At 39.4% G+C, this 17,054-nt stretch overlaps 1 protein-coding gene across 2 annotated transcripts; it reads left to right on the top strand.

The window, feature by feature from the left end:
• The first annotated feature begins 93 nt into the window (after positions 1-93).
• On the top strand, positions 94-16,312 carry LOC114686610 (zinc finger protein 54-like). 2 transcript variants are annotated; one of them, XM_028861270.2, is made up of 4 exons: positions 94-285; positions 11,053-11,141; positions 13,107-13,233; positions 14,889-16,312. In XM_028861270.2, exons 2-4 carry the CDS (start codon positions 11,112-11,114, stop codon positions 16,145-16,147), a joined length of 1,416 nt encoding a protein of 471 aa, XP_028717103.1. In that variant the 5' UTR covers positions 94-285; positions 11,053-11,111; the 3' UTR covers positions 16,148-16,312. The 2 variants fall into 2 exon arrangements, with proteins under 2 accessions (XP_028717103.1, XP_037058149.1); XM_037202254.1 differs by lacking the exon at positions 94-285 and adding an exon at positions 4,838-5,795 and having other exon boundaries at positions 14,889-16,311.
• The last annotated feature ends 742 nt before the right edge of the window (positions 16,313-17,054 follow it).

Genomic DNA, 17,054 nt, shown 5'->3' with positions numbered 1-17,054 from the left:
ATTTTATCTCTAAAGCCAGCTTGGTATTTTTGGGAAGTGGATTTTTTAGTGGGAGGGTCCAGGAGGAGTCTGTTCAAGGAATGAGACTGAAGTTACAGGAAATCCCACCATTCCCTGTCGGACGTCAGGATCTTTGGTGTCAGAACTGGGTGAGGAAGACCGGCCGGGTATTCGGGACCTGAAACCTCCCCGGAGCCGCAGTGGCCGCGCGGGGCGGCCTGGGAAAGTCACCAGTCAGCAGCGCAGTGGCGGGAACCGCAGCCCGGCGGCCCTGGAACCTCCCAGGTCAGAGGAGCTGCGGGGCTGGGACACGGGAGGGGAGGGACCGGGGTGCGAGCAGTTTCTCTGCTGTTCATAAGGAAGCCGGCTCTGAAGTTCTACTGTGGATGTCTTTCCCTTGGTGTATTTTAGATCATATGGAATAAGATGATTTCCCTCTTGTTGAGAGGCTCTTAATCCAATTAGAAGCTGTTGGTTACCATCAAGGTCTGTGTGCCACTCTTGCACCCTTAGGGCTATCATGCAGTGTAGATCATTGTTGTGGTTCATAGGTGTCATAGCTGGGTAGGACTGTTAACTGGGTCCCTTCTTGGGAAGGTTGTATGTTGCCTTCTGGTACTTTGAAAGCTAGTCCCCAGGTAGGAGGCGTTAAGGTCAGTTCCATCTGGAGTCCTCTAGGATTGGTGTCTGAAGTATGTGGCGTCTTCAACACTAGGGACTCAACTTCTGTCTCTAGGAGGGACCCATGGGCAGCAGCAATACTTTGTAATGTTTGGAAGTCTCTTAGACAACTGTGACCAACAACTTCAAAGCAGGCTTCTTACACCTGGAGTTGGTCATTTTGTTAGAAATTCTGTGGATCTTGTTAGGAGCATCATCGGTCCAGTTGGGAAATTTTCATTTACACTCTAAATGTGTATGCATTCAGATGAAGGTGAAATGTGAAGCTGACTGCTTCTGCATAGAGCAGTAGAAGCCTGAGAGGGTTTCAAGGCAGCTCCCTAGTTGGCAGCAGCCAAAGAAGGGGGTTCAGGGGCTGGGTGGTGGTGTGGTGGCGGCGGCGGCAGCGGCGGCGGCGCATGCCTTTAATCTCAGCACTCGAGAGGCAGAACCAGGCTGATCTCTGTGAGTTCGAGGCCAGCCTGGGCTACCAAGTGAGTACCAGGAAAGGCGCAAAGCTACACAGAGAAACCCTGTCTCGAAAAACCAAAAAAAAAAAGGGGGGGTGGGGTGGGGCTCAGGGAAAGCCCACAACCCACTTGGAGAGAAGCAGCTAAAGAGCCAGCCATCTGCATGGGGAAGTATGGGAAAGTGGCCTACTCCTGTGGCATGTGAAGCCCAAATGCCTATGGAGTTTGCTGCAGACAAGCTCTCACAGAAAAATCCAAAACTCTCTCAGAGGCTTAGGGATAATAGAGAAGAACCTAGCCAGGAAGTGGTGACTCCTGCAGGGGTCCCTGCATGCAGCTCCAGCGTGTGCCAGTGGCAGCAACTCCACAGACAAGTGGCTTATTTGGGAATTCCTGGCCCCAAGTTGGATGCCAGATGCTGCATGGAATCTAATTGGTCTTAATAATAAAAACCCGGAGTTGGATATTGGAGTAAATGCTGAAAGATCAAAGAGGTAAAGGAGCCAGCCACTAGAGGTAGGTCTTACCTCTACCAAATCGTCAGTCCAAAGGGGCAAGATCCTCTCTCCATCCGCCTTATATTCTTGTCTTCACCTCCCTAGTGCTAGGATTAAAGGCATGTGCCTCCCAACTGCTGGGATAAAGGCATGAAATCTCAAGTGCTAAGATCAAAGGTATTAGATCCCAAGTGTTAGGATCAAAGGCATGAGATCCCAAGTGCTGGGTTCAAAGGTATGTGCCACCATTGCTTGGCCTCTGTTGTTAATTAGTGGCTAACTTCACTCTCTAACCTTCAGGCAAGCTTTATTTATTACATCACTAACAAAATATTACCACATCTTAGTATCTACAAAACATCTGTCCAGGGCCTTCTGGATTTTAGAGTCTCCATTGAGAAATCAGGTGTAATTCTGATAGGTCTGTCTATATGTTACTTGGCCTTTTTCTTTTCAGCTCTTAATATTCTTTCTTTATTCTGTATGTTTTGTGTTTTGATTATTATGTGTCGAAGGGACTTTTTTTTTGTCCAGTCTATTTGGTGTTCTGTAAGGTTGTTGTACCTTCATAGGCAAGTCCGTCTTTAGGTTGAGAAAGTTTACTTCAATGATTTTGTTGAATACATTTTCTGTGCCTTTGACCTGGAATTCTTCTCCTTTTTTTAATCCCTATTATTCTTAGGTTTGATCATTTCATGATGTGCCAGATTTCCTGGATTTTTTGTGTTGAGAATTTTTTGAATTCAACCTTTTCTTTGAGTGATTAATCTATTATGTTTAGCTGTTATTATGACACGTTTATTGTTTTCAATTGGAAGTTAATCATGATGTAAGGAATATGATGGTGTGTCAGGTTTACAAGGGATGAACTTGTGATGGCTATTCTTGATTGTCTAATTTACTACATCTGGAATGAACTACAATCCAGAAATAGAGGGCACACCTGTGAGAGATTATTTTTGCTTGGTTTGAAGTGTGTGAATCCACTTTTAATCCAGCCCTTAGAAGCAGGAAGACAAATGCCTTTTAAACCATATCTTGAGGTGGGAGGACACATGCCTTTGAAAAGCATCAAGAGGCTGGAAGATACAACTTTAAACTGACCCACACCTTCTGCTGGAAGTCTATCTAACAACATGGAAGAATGAAACTTTTGCTCCTTGTCTGCTTGCCCTAGCCTTGTTAGCACATCCATTCCTTCACTGGTATTGGAGCGTACTTCTTTGGGATTCCAGCATATACTGAAGACCAGCTGAAACATGCAGCCTGTGAACTGACTACTAGATTCTTGGACTTTCTGTTCACAGCTAGCCATTGTTGGATTAGCTGGATAGCAGGCTGTAAGTCATTCATATAAATCTCCTAAATACATACATATATAAATACTTAGATACACACACACACACACACACACACACACACACACACACACACACACGAGAGAGAGAGAGAAGAAGAGAGAGAGAGAGAGAGAGAGAGAGAGAGAGAGAGAGAGAGAGAGAGAGAGAGAGAGAGAGAGAGAGAGAGATTCATTCTATCAGTTCTATTACTCTAGAGACCCCTGCCTAATACAAAAGGAGACACAATCTCACAGCAAACTCCCTGATCCTCTGGCTCTTACAATCTTTATACCCTCTTCTTCAAAAGTTTTCTTGGAGCCCTATATTCAGGAGTGTTTTATACATCTATCCATTGGGCCTGGCATCCACAGTTCTTCATTTTCAATAGTTGTGGTTTATTTGTAGTGGTCTCTGTCTGTTGCAAAGACAGTTTTCCTTGATGACAGGTGAAGACAATGCTTATCTGTGGGTATAAGGAAAATTTTTACATTTTTGTTAGGGATTATGCTGAGATTCATGACTTCACCAGCACTGAGAATTCAGTCAGGTTTCCAGTACCAGTCATGGTTTCTCTTTTGTTAAGAATTTCTTAAGTCCAATTAGAGAGCTCTTGGTTACCACCAATGTATGCTCGCCACTAGTGCACTCAGGGTTATTGTACCATGATGATCATTGATGTGGTTCATAGGCATCACAGTTGGATAAGACTGGTCATTGGCATCCACTTTTGGAAGCTTGTATGGTGCTTCTGGTACTATGACAACTATTCTTCAGAGAGGAGTTTTTGTTGTTTTCAGACAGGGACTCTGTACATACTTCCATTTGTTCTAGACTCACTATGTAGACCAGGCTGGCTTTGAACTGGGTTTCAAGGTTGTATAACCTTGCAAACTATACATAATGTTTTGTTATCATGTCATAATAGTTACCAAAGGTAACAACTGCATGGCCTACTTGATAGGCATGAGTAAATGAGTGCATCTTACTTCTACTGATATTAAAGACCTCTATTCCACTGAATTAGAAACTCTAATAGAAACATATGAGTCTCCAGACACACTTAACATATTAAATTTAAACATCCTGAAATAAATATGTAAACACAGTAGCAATGAGACTGAAGCAGTAATAAAATGCCCACTATGCAACCCACTGACATGACTGACAGGATTCTATCAGAACTTCAAAGAAGGACAGCATCGCTATATAAATACTTGTAACAAAAAAGGGAGATTTCCTGACTCTTAGTATTACCTGATATTAAACCATATACTGATATAACCAAAGAGAAATTACAGACTGACTTGCTCATTTAAAAAATTTCTATTATAGTCTCTCTGTCTATCATATCTCTCTCAATTACACATACACACACAAATACACATGTGATGCAGATGTGTGTATGTGTGAGTGTGCTTCAAATACTGTCACTTCTCACCTCCTACCTCTCAACTATCCTGGTCCACAATTCCAACAAATCTCTGTTGTGTTCCTCACCATTCATTTTGCTTGGGATTCACTGAGATTAGCCAGAGCCATCTCTTGGAGCCTGGCGGGCTCAGCAGAGGGCTACAGCTAAAGGCAGTGATTCTTCTACAATGCATCCATCGCCAACAGTTGAAAGGTAAAGGGTGGGCCCTGTGAGCCTTTCCCTTTCCTAGACTGATTGTGGTCTAGTGTGAGGTCAAAGGTACAGTTGCTGTTGGTTACTGATTACAACTTGTGGAGTCTAGAGAATGGCATGTCTTAGCCCTTCCTCCTCTTTCCCTACTTTTTTCCTCCTCCTCCTCCTCCTCCCTCCTCCTCCTCCTCCTCCTCCTCCTCCGTGTCCCAGAGCCATAGATGGATGGTATAACTGACGTTTTTAGGGCTGGAGCCACATACCTTTCTCATTTTCTGCATCTGGGACCACAAGAGTCTCTGCATTCACCACTGCATTTAAAAATTTCCCCTATAGTTTATGTAAATGTACCTTTAGCATTAGTCTAAAAAGAACTTGTCCGAATTAGTAAAATAACAAGGCCACCATCTAGTGGTGACAGCTGTACATCTAGGCGTGAACTCAGTCCACTGACTTCTGGAGACACCATTTCTATTCATATTCAAAGTTCCTGAAACGTCTCTCCCCAAGGCACAATTGCAGAATTTTGTTTTGGCTTGTAAGTTTGTGTTAGCAATGGGACGCTGGCATCTGAATGTAGCCTGTTACCGTTTGTGTAGGTATGTATGTAGCCCAGAAGTCTGGTAATCAAGTCAAGGTTTGGCTGCCTGTGTTTTATCTGAAGGGCTGGGAACTCATTGTGGTGGTCTGATACCGGCTTGCAGCGTCCTCCTAGACGCAGTTCTGGTCTAGGCTGGCGGCGAGCATGTGGGGAGGCTGTGCAGAGCGGGTCCAGGGCAGCCTGACAGCTGGAGCTGTGTGGAAGGCAGCCTGAGACCGAGTGGGAGGGACGGGTCTCGGTGGGACAGAGACATTCAACAGGAAACATCTGGGAGGACGCATCACCTTGCCTGGTGTAGGGGAAGAGAGGAGCATGGGCTAGTTTACAGTGGTGACGTAAACGGAAGCTGGAACACAAAGTGAGCACAGGGAAGTCGTAAAGTAACCCAGATCAGCAGTGCAGGGTGCACCATTCCTGGCCTTTGCTCAGGGTCTTGCACGGTGGGGAATCGCGTGGTGCAGACCTGGTTGCGGAGGACACGGCGGGGTGTCGCGGGGACACGAAATCTCCCCGGAGCCGCAGTCGCCGCGCGGGGCGGCCTGGGAAAGTCACCAGTCAGCAGCGCAGTGGCGGAAACCGCAGCCCTGCGGCCCTGGAACCTCCCAGGTCAGAGGAGCTGCGGGGCTGGGACACGGGAGGGGAGGGACCGGGGTGCGAGCAGTTTCTCTGCTGTTCATAAGGAAGCCAGCGGCCGTGCTGTGGTGGAGCCCGACTTTAATCCCAGCACTAGGGAGGGAGAGGTAGGCGGATATCTGAGTTTGAGCCCAACCTGGTGTACAAAGTGAGTTCCAGGACAGCAAGGACTAAACAGAGAAACCCTGTCTTGAAAAACAAAAAAGAAAAAGAAAAGAAAGCCGACTCTGAAGTTCTGTTGTGGATGTCTTTCCTTTTGTGTATTTTAGATCATATGGAATAAGCCTGTTTTTTTTTTTTTTTATAATTAATCTTATTGCCAAAATATTCCTGTAAAAATAATCTAATCTAATATTTCAATTTATCTGTTGGGATTTGTAAGCACGATTCTCTTTGCTACGGTGGAAATGACAAAGCTCACGAAATTTACAATTATACTAACTTCCATGATATACCACTTCCCTGTTCAAGAGAGTGGTGCATGGAACTGGAGACTTAGATTCTCTGAGAGCTTTTAGATAATAGTCATGAAAGGAACGCCTGCAAATTTCATTGAATCTGAAAGTGTATATATATATATATACACACACACACACACACACACACACACACACACACACACACACACGTATATATGTGCCCTTTCTTTTGTGCCCTGCTTGACCATTTTGGACAGCATACTGTCAGCAGTCGATGTAAGGGCACTTTCTTGCCCAATGGCTAACTTTTGACACAAAGAAAGTAAGCTCTATGGAGTTTCTTCAGTGCCTATCATATTTTCTGAAGTAGATTGGTGCTGCCAGGATCAAACATGTTTCATATTCATAAAGAAAGAAAAAAACTATGTTATTAAAACATCTTAAGGGGCTGGAGAGATGGCCCAGAGGTTAAGAGCACTGACTGCTCTTCCAGAGTTCAATTCCCAGCAACCACATGGTGGCTCAAAACTATCTGTAATGAGATCTGGTGCCCTCTTCTGGCCTGCAGTCATACATGCTGTATACATAATAAATAAATAAAATGTTTTAAAAAATCTTAAATGCCATATTCTGTAGATCTCTGAAGTGTTTGAAGATGACCTATCTAAAATATATTTCTGCTTGACCTTGAAAACCTACCTAATATGACTACAAGTTCAATTGTAATGACCAACTACTAACCTGCTTTTCTTTATTATCCTACAAAGTTGGTAATAACTTTCAAGGACTAGAAAATTGCACATTGTTAAATGAACTGTATAGGTACAATACCTTGAACAAAATTACAAATATGTGTACAGTATTTTCTAACAAAATCAATCTCAAATTTGTATCAGTATACATAATTTGTATATAATATACAAAAATCGAATCCAATGTAAAATATTTAAAATTAGTAATTGCTTTTTAAAAGTAGATTCAATAATTTACCTTTTATCTTATCATATCTATATTATCTCTTTTCTTTTCAGAGTAGATTCAAAAATCTACCTTTTATTCTATCACTTTTATGTCTATTTTTCAGAGTTGATTCAATAATCTACCTCTTATCTATATCCTCTTTTTTTCTTTTAATTTTCAAACAAGAACCCTGAATCTAATCTCCTTGTTTAGCTTTTTTTTCCCCAGACAATTATCAATTAACAACTTGTAACCAACCATCCTAAACAATGACAATTATCCATAACTCATTGAATGATGGAAAACCACCCACCCCACTTCTTGGAAATTATGGGCATCTTGTTCTTAAAATTACTTCCTGCTGTCTGGTGGTGATGGCATCTTTAGGGGATCCTGAAAAGAAAATTTTTGGGTTAATTGTCAAGTCCTGGGAGAGTTAGCTGTATCATTTGTTGTTCAGTCTCTGCATAATGCAAAAGTTCAGGACTTGTCTCAAGTCCTTGATCAAATAGTCTCTGAAGCTGGATCATCTCAGCTAGCCATCTCAAAATTGTCCTGAGCAGTTTGTGGTCCAAAGCCAGTCTTTTGGTGGTGTTTGTCAAGTTAGTAGTGTTATCGTCATCCTGATAGAATTGTCATTACGGGGCCACATTATCTTTTTGGAGACGTCAAAGTTGCTGTTAGGTGTGGTCATGGTTCCCTGCAGAAAACTGATAGAGACTCAAACACAAAATCATGTACAAGAAGCTAGATGAAGCCTTTTTTCTAGAATTAGTTAGTAGTCTATATGACAATTAACATCATGATAAAAGTTTTAAATGTATATCTATAAATCTTACAAATTTTGATATAAAATTCATACCCTCAAAAAGTTTTAAAGAGTCAAAATAAAACCAAAGAATTATGAGATTAGTGGCAATAGAATAGACCCATACTTTTGGTTTTTCTTCTGTCCCATATCAGCTGGCTTTTCTGACATGATACAGAGATTTTGCATTTCCTTTAAACAAGCATGCTTGGGTTTAGAGAAGGAGGGAGCCACACTCCAACTCCAAAGCAAGCTTTAATTTTTAATTGAACTGGAACTATATAAAGACTATTTGCATTATGTGTCTGTAGAGAACAGAAGAAACAATCATTTAGGAAGACATGAATTTTTTTTTTCCTGTTAGATATGTGATATATCAATAGGCCAATTTACTCTTTGTCTTGGGACATTTTTTTCTTTCCTACTTCTTCAGTTCTGTCCCAAGGATTCAAGGCTGCCATTTGGAATAAAATTAGGGTGTGTTCATCATATAGAGATTGACTTGTATATCAGCATAATTGCCTTCTCCAAGAAGTTGATCTTTGGAAATTTCCATACTTCTAGCTCTACATTGTTGTTCAATAGTCTTAGCCTCATATTTCCACCAAGTCCTCCATTGTAACTGTGGACCAGCTTCCAGAACAGCTGTAACCAAATCTCTCCAGTCTTGAGGGATAATTGTTACAAGTTGACCATGAGTTTAACATCTGCTACACAAATGGAGAATGCATACCATATCACACTATAGCTTCTTTGAATCTCTTCAAATCTAACATTTGCACAGGAGTCCAATCAGCTTGTACACAGCCTTGAGCATTTTGCAGTTTCTGTAAGGTTACCTGACAGATTAAGGTTGGCTGTTTGAAAGCCTTGGGCTGTTTTTCTGTAACTGTATAATCCAATACTGAGATAGGTTCACCTTTAATTCCTCTGTCTGGGTCTGAATTTCTCTGTGATCTGTTTTAACAAGTTTTTCTAAAACTTTTATCTTGGCACTCATATTAATCAACTTTTTAAATGATAAAACAAAAATGATCAAAAAAATAATTTTTATAATTGATGTTATGTGAATCCCATCAACAGTAATTATCCTCTCATTTAATTGTTACATTTTTCAGACCATCATTTGTATTATCAAACAGAGACCACATTCCCTCCATTGTAAAAATGTTTCACAGTTTTTAATGTGGGAAAAAATTCTCTTTAACTAAGTCCTCCCTTTAAGAAATCTTAATTCACTCACCAAATTTGCCAACTGATGATTCAGATGTGAGGCTGACTACTTCTGCATAGAGCAGTAGAAGCCTGAGTGAGTTTCAAGGCAGCTACCTAGTGTGGTACAGTCTGAGATGGGGATCCAGAGAGAGCCCACAACCCACCAGGAGAGAAGAAGTTAAAGAGACTGGCCCATGTGGGGTTGAGACTCAGGCTGAGTGCAGCTCTGGTCTTATCTGGGAGCCAGTAAGGCCACAAGCAGCTTTTTAGTGAATTCGTACCACAAACATTGGGTCACCAGATATAACACAAATTGCTAAACAGTCTTATTAATAAAAATTCAGAGCCAGATATTGGGGTCAAAGCTGAAAGATCAGAGAGGCAGAACAGCAAGCCACTAGTTCTTACCCCTACCAAATCCTCCACCTCAAGATAGTGAGCTCCTCTCTCTAACCTACCTTATCACTTTCTTTCTCCACCCAGCTCTGTACTTCCTGTCTGTCTGTACAGACCTCCAGAACTCTGTGGTTAACTAGTGACTAGCTCCTCCCTCTGATTTTCAGCCAAGCTTTATTTGTTAGAGCACAAATAAAATATCACCACAAAGCATCATCAGTTCAGTTGGGAATTTTTCATTTACACTCTGAATGTATATGCTTACAGAGACTTAGATGAATTATAGGAGTTTTTTTGATGAATGGATAAGAGTCAAGGAATAGATGATTCTTTATGAATTTTACAGACATCATTATTTTTTTCCTCCTTCTGTGTTCATATTTGTCCCTTCTTCATAGTTAAATCCTCACCCCTGTCTTCCCATTTCAACCTTCAGATTACTTGTTCCCTGTTACTCCATCTCTGTTACTCCCCCACATCACACTGTGATCTTGTATTGCTTTTCTAGCTACTGCAGTCACTCTAGGTTGTGTACTCACACCTGAACATTTGGAACTAAGAACTTCCTATGAGAGGACTTGCAGTGTCTATCTTTCTGGGTCTAGGTTAACTCACTCAGTATGACCTTTTCTCAGTCTATCCATTTACCTGCAAAGCTCATTATTTCAATTTTCTTTACATGAATAGTATTCCATAATGTATACATACCAAACTTTCACTATCCAATTGTCAGTTGAAGGATATTTATGTTGTTTCCATTTTATAGCTATTGTTAGTAGAGCAGCAAAGAACTTGGGTGAGCAAGTATCTGTGGAGTAGGATGACAAGTCCCTTGAGCATATACCAAGGAAAGGAACAGCTGGGTTATGTGCTGAATTTATTTCACTTCAGGGTTTGATTATTTAGTTGAGGAGACTCAACTTTTATTTTCAGTGTGGTACTGGCATTTTTTATTTCCTATGGTTTTGTTTTTATGTTGTTGCTCATTGGATTTTTGATAGTATCTTCTTCCTTCTTTTTGAGAAATTGTGATTTGCTCTCTTGCCCATGGATGATCACTCTCTTCTTCACATGATATTTATTATTTCTCATGTTCTCATAAATGATTCCTCTGACTCTCCTATATATGTTTTGCCTCTAATTTATTACCTGAGTGCTGTTTTAGTGAAAACACTTGTGTTAATTGCTGACTATCTTGAAATACACTTGTCTTTCAATTTTAAGAGAATAGTTTTCTTTTTGCAACAAGTTCCTTGATGGTGATTTTCTTTTCAAGCTTCAAATGTGTTTCCATGCTCTCCTGCTTTGAGATTTTTGACTAGAAACCTGGTAGAATTTTGTTGCTTGGGTCTTTTCATGTGGTTTGATATTGTTCTCTAACAACTTTCAGTATTAATTTCAACTTTTCCTTTTTGACCCCTTGATTTGAAAGGGAAGCGACCACTATTCATTGTTCCTGAAAGAGAAACTCAAAGAAGAGAAACATAAGAAATGGCTGATTCCCCAGTACACATGTCGCAGGTCAGTGGTCGTTTCCACTCTTTATCTAAATCTGTTATACTTTGATGCATTGAAAGCCTTTAATTTCTGATTCTGATAATTTTTTGAAATTTTATTATGAGCAGTTTTACAAAGAGACAAATAGCAAAATCACACACTGAAATTAAGCAGACCCAAAGACTATCCAACTCAATGTACTTTTATATATTTACAGTCATCATAGAGAAAAGAAGCTTTGGAGCCTCACATGGGATTTTATATTTTCACAATTGAATATATTTTGATTTACTTACCCAACACCAAAACCCCAAAAACCTTTGACAGAATTAGAACTAGAAAAGCAATTAGCTTTATATTCTTTTTCATAACTGGTGTTCATTACCTGCATTCAGACCCTGATAATTTAACTTTTCCTGTTCTCTTTTCTTCATGTTATACTGTGTCCACATATACATTGTTTCTATATACATACATTATTGGGTAGATTCTGCATAGGAGCGAAAATGTGGTGTCTTCATTCTAAAAGTGTATGACCACACTTAATATTACACATTTTGGGTCCCTTCATTTTCCTGCACATTTTTATTTTAATTTTCTCTGTAGCTGAATTGTCCTCCATCTTATACAATTTTCATTATTCGTTCATCTGTTGATAGATAATTAGTTTGATTCCAGTACTTTTCCTTTGGTTATTAAAGCAGCAGTAATCATGGGCTATAAATATCTCTGTAGTGAAGTGTGTTGTTCTCTGTGTTTATGACCAAGAGTGAAAGAGCTGAAAATATGTTACTTCTGTCTTTGATTTCTTTAAGAATGTCCAAACTTATTTCCACAATGGCTGTATTAATTTGTAACCTCCCCTCCATCAACAGTGAATATGGCTTTCTTTCTCTCCATATCCCCACAAACATTTCTTGTCATGTTAGTTTTCACAGTCATTCTGCCTGAGGTGAGACAGTATTTCCAAGTAGTTTTAAATTTCATTTCCATGGTGGCCTTTTTGGGATCCTGAGCTCTTTTTCAATGTTTATTGGTCATTTGAGTTTCTGTCCTTGAAAAGTGTCTATTTAGTTCATTTGCCCATTTTTTTTTTTGTTTGTAGTTTTATTTCCTTGGTATTTAATTAATTTAATTTTTGGTGAATTCTTGCTATGAGCCTTATCCAAAATGTCACTGGTACTGATTATCTTAGCTATACCTTAAACATTTTTTGGTGTTTTTGGGCTTCCCTCAATTTTTAATACTCTTTGGTAGTGAAGTGAGGTATTCTTCAAAACTTCTGGAATTGTTGTTTGTCTCTGTTGGCCTATGAATATTCTTAGGGAAATTTTGGATTATACCAAATATGGCTGATGCAGATTTTTCTGTCTGTTCATAGCAGACCAAATATTCTCATAAAATTAATTCAATAGACTACTTATCTTATATGTTACTGTTAAAATTGACAGTATATAGTGCTGTTACAATCCTTGCTACTGTGGAAAAAAACGAAAACTCTTTGCCTATAAAATCAGTCATATATTCTGCTTTTCATACCTACTTTGTGCTATTTAATGGTGTGGCATTGAACCTAGAGTTTAAACATCCCAACTGAGCCTGTTAGAATAGAGTCATGTAAGGTCCAAGTACACACAGGATTGATTTGTGTCAGTGTTTTAGCATGATCTACATTTAATGCACATTTCCTCATCATGAATTTTACTTCTTAGACATGTCTGCTGTGATACTGTGTAACGTGAACACAGCATCCCTAAATGATAGATAACCGTGTCCAGGCCTTAAATGTATTCCTTCTTTCATGTATTCTTCTTGTAAGACTATTGTTTGACCCTATTTTCACAGAGTTAGAACATTCATGATAGAATGTGACTGTATTGGAAATCATACTTTGAGTAATTTTCTTCGCTCATCTACATTCCGTCTCCTTATATCCAGGAAAGCATTTCCAGGTAGCTCATAGTCAAACCCTAGTTTTTTTTGTTTCAGGGTCTGTTGACATTCAGGGATGTAGCTGTGAACTTCTCAAAAGAAGAGTGGGAATGCCTGGAACCTGCTCAGAGGGCTTTGTACATTGATGTGATGGTGGAGAATTACAGCAACCTGGTCTTTGTGGGTGAGAATATTTTGCTTGTAGAATTCCTAAGCCATCTTTTGTTTGTTCTGACTTCATAGGATGTAAAATCTGTTAGGCTTTCCTGAAAAAACAACAGAAGACAAGGCAAAGTTTAATATTAGGAAAGAACTTTTCATACTATTTAGTTTTCTCTTTCCATTTTCCATTTCAGAGGTATCATCCATCCTTCATTTTGGTTCCAAGATCCATCTATAAACTCAGTAGCATATAATATTTCCACTCATATCTTTAAGTTTCATGTCCATTATTGCAGTTGATATGATTTTAATTGAGAGAAAAATTCAAGATACATAAACTGAAAATACTAAATATAATGAATTTGACTAGAAATATCAATCGAGAATTCTTGCTTACATTCCTCTGCTTTGTGTTTTCAGTACTGAGCGCAGTACTGTCTTAGACTTCTGTATTCTTTGTAAAAGTTCTAGCATGGGTCATGGGTGCTTCAAAAAACATGTGGATTATGTATGCAAGGGAGGCGTGATCACCTGTCTGGAAAGAATGAGATTGCCCTGGAATGTGGAGAGGAGAGAGTAAGCACAAGCAGGGTGGGCTAGTGAAAGAGCAGAACAACAGTGATAGCTTCCAGTGAAAGAGAAAGCAAGAGCTGAGGGTGTTTTTGCTACATTCAATTCCACTTGAAAGGATTCCTGATCATTTAACTTAGTGTAGTATCCTGCTCTAGATTGCATCCTGTCTGTTGTAATAACTGTTAGAAGACGTTGTGTCTTATACACCTGAATGATGGTGACTTAATACTAGTATAAAATGCAGTTTTATTTGACTCTGCTGAAATCAGATTGGAATGATTTTACAAAATTTTAAGTCTTAACATGAGTCCATGAATTAGGATTATGCTGTAATTGCCATCCTTGTATGGATAACTTCATATTACATCCTTCATTTTCTCCCAGTGGAGAATACACACACACCCTTCTGGGAAATAGTCTCAGAAGTCAGTGAACAGAGTGGACTTGAGAATAACCCTGTGAGGAAAGTGAAGAAACACAGCAGTGTGTGGAGCTCAGACAGTGGAGGATAGAAATAAGCAATAGCTGCCTATGACAGGCCTGCCTCAAATGACCTAGAGCCTCTGATGTCTAACTGAATACTGTCTTTGCATCCATTACTTTTGAAGAATCTGCTGTGCTTTTCTATAGAGAAAAATAAACCTTGTAATGCTTTTAAGTAAGACTTTAATCTTAAAGGAATTGGGTCTTCTGAACTGTACTCTTCATTGCCTATCACTTAGGAAGTATAAATATTTTGAACCTGGGATTGGATTAACGCCCTTTTCTTCAGTTTCTGAGAAGAAATATTTAATGATAGTGACATGTATTCTAAATATAATCACCCAGTGAGCTCTATCCCAAAGCTAATTCTCAGCTGTCAATTATTTTTCCATCTTTTTCCCAGTTAGAGATTTTTGATAAAGATGAGATATCTTTTATAAATCATTGACCTTTGAAGGCTGTCATGCTGTTTTTATGAGAATCCATATAATTAGAGTAAATGAAAACTGTCCGTTACTGGGAGTTCTAATCTAAAGAGTTTCATGTTCATTTTTGTTAAATGAGAACTTAGGGATCAGTCTTGGAACAAGCCCCATTAATCTGCACTGTACTCATTTTCAGAGAACTATTGCAAATGTGATCCTGACCATCAACAGGTGAAGACTGGAAAGGAGTCTTATCAGTGTAATGAGCTTTGCAAAGTACTTCATGACCCCTCCACATGTGCACTTTATAGAGCAATTGAAACTACAGAAAACTCTAATAAACACACATGTGGTAACCACAGGGATGCCTCTATTGACTCATCAAACCTAAATGGACATGAAAGCATGCACACTGGAGAAGAACTTTGGAAAACTAAAGACTGTGAGAAATCTTTAAATTTGAGTTCCAACATTACTCAAGATCAGGGACTCTACACTGCAAAGAAAGAGCACAGGCAGGGAGAAAATGGTGACACTTTTGCCTCTTTATACAGTCTTTTGCAACAAGCAGTCTACATTTTAGAGGCTCCACACCAATGTAGGAAATGCGGGAAATGCTTCAAGACTGCCTCATACCTCACTGAACATGAGAGAATTCATGCTGGATTTAAACCCTACAAGTGCATTGTTTGTGAAAAATCCTTTACCCAGCCTTCAGGTCTTGAAATCCATCAGAGACTTCATACTGGAGAGAGACCTTACAAATGTGGGGTATGTGACAAATCCTTTACCTTGAAGTCAACCCTTAGAAGACATCAGGAAATTCATACTGGGGAGAAACCTTACAAATGTAAGGATTGTGACAAATCCTTTACCCGGGACTCAACCCTTAGAAGACATCAGAGTGTTCACACTGGAGAGAAACTTTACAGGTGCAAGAAATGTGACAAGTCTTATACTAGCTGCTCGTATCTTAGAGCACATCAGAAAACTCATACTGGAGAGAAACTTTACAAATGCAAAGACTGTGACATATCCTTTATCCATATTGCAAGTCTTAGAACACATCAGAGAGTTCATACTAGAGATAGTCCTTACAAATGTGAGGTGTGTGACAAATCCTTTCCCTTGAACTCAACCCTTAGAAATCACCAGAAAATTCATACTGGAGAGAAACTCTACAAATGTAAGGAATGTGACAAATCCTTTATCCAGGCCTCACGTCTTAGGACACATCAGAGAGTTCATACTGGGGAGAAACCTTACAAATGTATGGAATGTGACAAGTCCTTTACCCAGGAATCAACCCTTAGAAGGCATCAGAGAGTTCATACTGGAGAGAGACCTTATAGTTGTAAGGAATGTCACAAATCTTTTACAAGGTGCTCCTACCTTTTAGCACATCAGAAAATTCATACTGGAGAGAAACATACCATTGTAAATAATGTGTCATAGCATTTTTCCAATATTCTCTGCTTTCAAATCACTACAGTACACAAAATGGATACATAAAGATCAGAAACTTGTAAAAGTTTTTAATGAAGGTTTACATTTTAAAAAATATCCTAGAGTTTATATTTAAATAAAATTCTGCAAATGTAACAGTGGGAAAAGCTTTTTATTTCTTTTAATGTGTATGTGTGCTTTGCCTGCAAGTGTGTCTGTGAATTACATGTATTCCTGGTGCAGGCGGAGGACAGAAGGGGTCATCAGATTCCCCTGAATGTGTACTTACAGACCATTGTGAACTGCTGTGCCTGTGTTGGTAATTGAACACTGGTCTTCTGGAAGGACAACCAGTGCTCTTACACAATAAGGCATGTCTCCAGCCCCTGATTAAAATTGTAATAAGAACATCTTGTTCAATATCCAAAAATTCATAATAATACCAGGTGTTGTGGTGCACTCCTTTATTCCCAGCACTCAGGATGCAGAGACAAGATGTCTGTGAATTGGAGGACATCATCATCTCCATACTGAGTTCCAGGACAGACAGGACTACATAAACTCTTCGTCAAAAACAAAATAAATCCTAATAGAATCACATAAAAAATATGGCAAAATCTTTAGTTTTCTCTCTAATTGTGCTGCACAATGGTAGGGAGTGTATACTCCCCATGTCTTTCTGTCCATTGGAGATTACACCTCTCCAAATGCATTGAATTTGACAAAAACCTTTAAATAGTGCTAAAATTGCAGAGATAAAAGAAAATTCATCAAAGAAAACACTGATAAATTCTTTTATTCACCTTCAAAGTCTTCATACTAGAGTCAAACCATACAAATAGCAAGAAGGCAACTGACTGAAGAGATAGGCTGTGACTGTGACATCACGGCAATGCTGACATACAACTTAGAAATC

The sequence above is a fragment of the Peromyscus leucopus genome, chromosome 1 (genome assembly GCF_004664715.2).
Source record: "Peromyscus leucopus breed LL Stock chromosome 1, UCI_PerLeu_2.1, whole genome shotgun sequence".
NCBI lineage: Eukaryota > Metazoa > Chordata > Mammalia > Rodentia > Cricetidae > Peromyscus > Peromyscus leucopus.
The sequence above is the reverse complement of the archived record's forward strand: the minus strand, read 5'-3'. Positions and strand labels throughout refer to the sequence as shown.

Excerpts from the sequence above, each read along its gene's own strand:
- LOC114686610 (XM_028861270.2), top strand. The coding sequence starts at position 11,112 with ATGGCTGATTCCCCAGTACACATGTCGCAG. Across the intron at positions 11,142-13,106 it reads CCCCAGTACACATGTCGCAG|GGTCTGTTGACATTCAGGGA; the intron begins GTCAGTGGTCGT and ends TTTTTGTTTCAG. Across the intron at positions 13,234-14,888 it reads CAGCAACCTGGTCTTTGTGG|AGAACTATTGCAAATGTGAT; the intron begins GTGAGAATATTT and ends ACTCATTTTCAG.